This window comes from Mercurialis annua, linkage group LG8, assembly GCF_937616625.2.
Source record: "Mercurialis annua linkage group LG8, ddMerAnnu1.2, whole genome shotgun sequence".
Lineage (NCBI taxonomy): Eukaryota > Viridiplantae > Streptophyta > Magnoliopsida > Malpighiales > Euphorbiaceae > Mercurialis > Mercurialis annua.
Genome location: NC_065577.1, coordinates 13,614,796 through 13,619,711, shown reverse-complemented (window position 1 = coordinate 13,619,711; position 4,916 = coordinate 13,614,796). Strand labels below are relative to the sequence as shown.

The 4,916-nt window shown below is 32.5% G+C and overlaps 1 protein-coding gene across 1 annotated transcript; it reads right to left on the bottom strand.

The window, feature by feature from the left end:
- Positions 1-455: 455 nt before the first annotated feature.
- Positions 456-4,691, bottom strand: LOC126660587 (beta-glucosidase 12-like). The gene is made up of 13 exons (XM_050354152.2): positions 4,498-4,691; positions 4,180-4,249; positions 4,041-4,099; positions 3,883-3,961; positions 3,729-3,806; positions 2,848-2,935; positions 2,507-2,756; positions 2,097-2,212; positions 1,765-1,991; positions 1,636-1,667; positions 1,110-1,212; positions 927-1,029; positions 456-842 (listed from the first exon to the last, which is right to left on the bottom strand). The coding sequence occupies exons 1-13, from the start codon at positions 4,657-4,659 to the stop codon at positions 596-598; spliced, it is 1,614 nt and encodes a 537-aa protein (XP_050210109.1). The 5' UTR covers positions 4,660-4,691; the 3' UTR covers positions 456-595.
- Between the last annotated feature and the right edge of the window lie 225 nt (positions 4,692-4,916).

Here is a 4,916-nt window from a genome sequence, read left to right as displayed (position 1 = left end):
AGACACAATTTAAGTTCTAATCCAATAAGGAACTAGACTATAAATCCTAAAAGGAAAACAATGCTAAACAAAGGATTAAGTATTTAACTGCTTCACTTGTTAGCGCAGCAGAAAATTAATAAGAGAAGAGAAAAGAATCACACAAGATTTTTTACGTGGTTCGATCAATGCGATCTACTCCACGGCAGAGAGAGAATTTATTCTATATGTTTGTTGTGAGTTTACAATAGGGTCATCACCTCTATTTATAGTGAACCCTTAAGACACAATTTAAGTTCTAATCCAATAAGGAACTAGACTATAAATCCTAAAAGGAAAACAATGCTAAACAAAGGATTAAGTATCCTAATCTAAATAGGAACAATATATCCTAATCCAAATAGGAACAATATGAGCCATAACTCAACAACATCACTACCACCGGTAGACTAAACATGTGAAGAGCAGACTTATAATTTATCACAACAAAGGTAAACCCCAAAAGAGGTTATTTTATTTCCAGTAAGCTTTATTATTTGAAAATCATACATAGTTTTCATTAAAATGGTGTCCGAAGACTATTCCATTAGCTCAGTACACTTGAAAATCAACGTTATTACAACTCGTCGTCGAAATCATCAGCCTGAGTTTCCTCTTTTCTAAGCCAGCATTTAGGACCACCAGAGGAAGCTTTTTTACTCAGAAACTCCTTCCACCAAGTAACCGAATCCTTGGGAAATCTTGCTAGGCTTTTTTTCCTATCGACACCGTATAAACCCATTCTAATAGTGTATCCATTTGACCACTCGAAATTATCGATATATGACCAAGCAAAGTAGCCTTTCACATTAACACCGTGATCACTGCCCAAACGATCCACAAATAGTCAAATTTACAGTTTTAAATTGTTAGCCAAAGATTGTTTATATGTTGGTGGATTGACTCACCAAATGGATCTAAGCACATTCCAAAGATGGATGTTAAAATATTTAATCCTCCATATATCTTTACGAGTATCTTCCGGAGAGAGATTTTTGTCGTCACCAATTCCTGAATATATATTGAATATTCATTAATAGTAAACTACTAAAATTGCACTAGTTTTTTGGCTCATTAAGAATTTCACTTACCATTTTCAGTAACGTAAATAACTGGATTCTTGTATGCATCTTTGGTATAGTTCAACACATACCGGATTCCTTCTGGGAAAACATATAGCCAAGATGGGGAAGCCTGCAAACACATTTTCAATTAGGTTTAATCACACAGAAAAATAAATAATTGTAAGTGTCGTTAATTTTTTTTAAATCCCTTACCTTAGTCAATTTTTGATAAAGTTATTTCAATTTTAGCAAACCACTCTAATTCATTAAAAAGAAAAATCTTCTTAACTTTTTCGGTCATAACAAAATATTTAAATATCTGTGAATTGTATTCTAATTTTTACAAGTACTTCTTGATCGAAAAAATGTAGATTTGTTTCGAACAAAAAGACTCAAAAACATTTGGTGTTTTGGATAGATATGCTATTAAATCAGATAAATTGCTATAATTAAAAGCTCAAAATATAAAAAGGGACAAAATTAATATATTTGAAAAGTTTGGTTATATTTATATTTGAAATAAAAAGAAGAATTAGTTTCTTTGGATTCTAACCTGAACACCAATTGGTTTGCCGTCTCTGTATTCTGTAAACAAGAAAATAAAATTATTGATTTCTATATTTTTAAGCTGTTTCAAGTTAAGGTTTCTTATCATATGCTTAACATAAGTAAAGTAAATTACTTGTCAAATTAACATGACTGTCAGTTGCATATCTAATGTGAGTTGGATCAGGATCAGCTGAAATATTGGTAGAAGCATAATTTGCAGTGTAGTAGTTAATGCCAATAAAATCATATGATCCCTTCAATAAAACAACTTCTTCATTGCTGAATTGAGGCAATCTATTTCCAGTAACTAGTTCTTGCATTATTCTTGGATAATGACCATACACTAAAGGATCCATAGACCTGCAATTTTAAGTTGTATATTAGTTCATCACGATTACAATACTAATAACAATTATTCCAAAAAACAATAGTTTAAACCATATATTGAAAGAAATGAACACTGACCAACCAAACGAGAAATCAAGGTTCCTTTGAGCTGCTGCGCGATCAGCTGCGGAACTGAAATCGTAAGGTTCTGGCCATGTTACATCCAGTGTTATTCCAATCTCGCCATCTTGACCCTATAGTAATAGCATATTTATATCTATTACTCTGCATAATGAGTAATGAGTAAACACACAGTGACGGAGCCAGAATTTTAACATCGGAAGGGTTAAATTGCAATATGTATATATGAAGTAGGTAATCTTAAAAAATTAGGGTGGGTTAAATTGTAAAAGATAACAAAAAATTGGTACTAATTTTAGCAATTTTGAGATTTTAGAGGGGGTCATGACACTAACATAGCTCCCCCTATCTCCGTCATTGGCAACATATTAATATTTATTACTCTGTATTTTGTTTTATATTCTTACCATGGCCTTATATGCTCTGTAAGCAACTGCATGAGCAAGGAGAACATGATGGCCGACGATATAAGGTTCAGTTCCGGAGTCTCCTGCTTGGCATGCTCTATCCACCCAAGATGAGCATCTTCCTGGGGCCAAACCGCCAATTTCATAGCCATGAACAGTAAAAACATATGGTTCATTAATAGTAATCCAGTTCTTCACTCTATCCCCAAATCTCTGGTAGCAAAGTTCCGCGTAATCCTTAAAATCCGCTCTATTGAAAATGCATCTCATTAGGTAGATGAACATTTTATAATATTGTAATAACTTGGATTTGCTTTGGAAGTTGTAGTATATATGCTTACATTATGTTAGAACTTCTGAAGCCACCATACTTGTCTTCAAGGGCTTGAGGAACATCCCAGTGAAAGAGAGTCACAAAAGGTATCAAGCCTACAAAATTTAAATCACAGGAAAATTAGAAAAATTATTTTGACATTTTTTTTTATAATATGGAGAGGAGGGAGCGCTTGTGGGAGGAAACGAACCTATGACCTAGCAGTTTTTTTCTTAGCGCTTATAACATTATAATAATACTTTTATCCTTTTAATTTTGAACTCTCTTAGATATGGTTGTCGATTAACATCACTTCTTGAAATTTTTCTAATAAATTAAAGAACTAAATAATATCACTAATTAGTAATAAATGATAGCTATTTGGTATTGGATTGGACTTACTATAGAATAATATTGAGTGTTTAATTTAGCGAGTCACTAAATCTTTTTTACATTTTATTTTAGTCATAAAATTTGGAGTCGTTTCATTCTGATTTAAAAGTATAAATTACGAAATAATAGAAATAAATTTAAAATAATAAAATCTACATGTAAGTTCAACTCATCTCCACTCTTAAACTATAAGGATTAAAAAGAAATTAACCATTATCTTTTCAGGAAAGGCCAAACTGAAATTAACCACGGTGTTAGGATTTGGATCTGAACCCTTCTCTGTCTTGGGACATAATTTTAGGAAAACCAGTGCACAGTTTTTGAACATTTATAGAAATTCTTTCTGTATTTTATTTTCAGACTCAAGATATTGCCTTTGCCTAAGTTGTACGTGCATCTTGTATGTCACTTTTTGAACTTAAGGTTTAAATTTATCGCCACTTTTTGTGGCTTTTAATATACAAATTATTCATCAAAAAAAAAAAAAAACTAAGCAAAGTGTAAAGTTCAAATCACCATTCGCCAAGGATTCATCGATAACACTATTATAAAACGCAATCCCTTCCTCGTTGATTCCTTCTCTTAATCTCCCACCTGCATTACATAATTTTCATAATCAAATTAATATTTATTTAATGTAGATTAGTTATGATTTCTGCACTATACTTACTAGGAATTATTCTTGTCCATGAAATGGAAAATCTAAAAGCATTTACACCCAGTTGCTTATTCATTCTTTTCAGATCTTCCTGCAACATCAAGTTCAAATTAATGTTTGAAGATAACAAATCATTATATACTTGTATGCATAACCCAAGTGTATCATGCCTTGTAGTAACCATAGTAGTTGACCGCAACATCTCCATTGCTCCCGTCGTCGATCCTTTCTGCAACAAACAAATTTTAGATTGATGTTCATAAACAGATATTGATTTTATTAGTTTAACTAATGATATTCGCATTTAACCCGGAAACTCGTGCGCAAATGTATCCCATGTACTAGGTCCTCTCCCGAATTTGTTTGCCGCACCTTCAGTCTGCATAACAACATTACTATATAATGTTATAAATGTTGAGTTTCTAATATATGAAACCTATGTAGCACGGAAACGTAAATGTACAGCATAAACACTCCATTTTATATAAAAATAAGCTATAAATTCGAGTTGCGTAAGTTTTTTCTAAAACATAAAATAATACCGGAATGTAGGAATCAAGAAATTTTCGTGTAATTTAGATGTAAACATAAAATGTGTTGTAAAAAAGGGGTGGATGAGAATTATGCCTGATAAGAAGATGTAGCCACTCCCCATATGAAATTTTCTGGGAAGTAGCTGCTATCAAACTTAATAATTGGAGTAGGAATGTCTTGAGACTCAGTGGTCTCCAATGAGCCAACTGCAAGCAAGCCTAGTATTCCTATCACAAGAAATATTTTACTTTCCATACTGATTTCAAGCTTTAATTTGCATTTTCTTATCATGACAATGCACCCTTTTTATACACGTTTAAGGGACTACCTGCTAGGAGCTTATCCACACATGCATATGGCTCTTCAGCCCTTGGATGTGGGATAGTATTTGCGTATCGTTGGATTGTAATACCTCCCAATGCTGCAACTTGTTCATAATAAAAATCCAATGGCGCTTGAACCCTCGGATTTTGTAATTTTTGGATATTAAACTTTGTAGGTCATCAAATTAC

What these genes read in the sequence shown, in the direction of transcription:
- LOC126660587 (XM_050354152.2), bottom strand. Translation starts at nt 4,659, where the DNA reads ATGGAAAGTAAAATATTTCTTGTGATAGGAATACTAGGCTTGCTTGCA. An exon ending in CGATGAATCCTTGGCGAATG is followed by an intron (nt 2,936 to 3,728) that starts GTGATTTGAACT and finishes TAAATTTTGTAG; the next exon opens with GCTTGATACCTTTTGTGACT. An exon ending in AATGTGCTTAGATCCATTTG is followed by an intron (nt 843 to 926) that starts GTGAGTCAATCC and finishes TCGTTTGGGCAG; the next exon opens with TGATCACGGTGTTAATGTGA.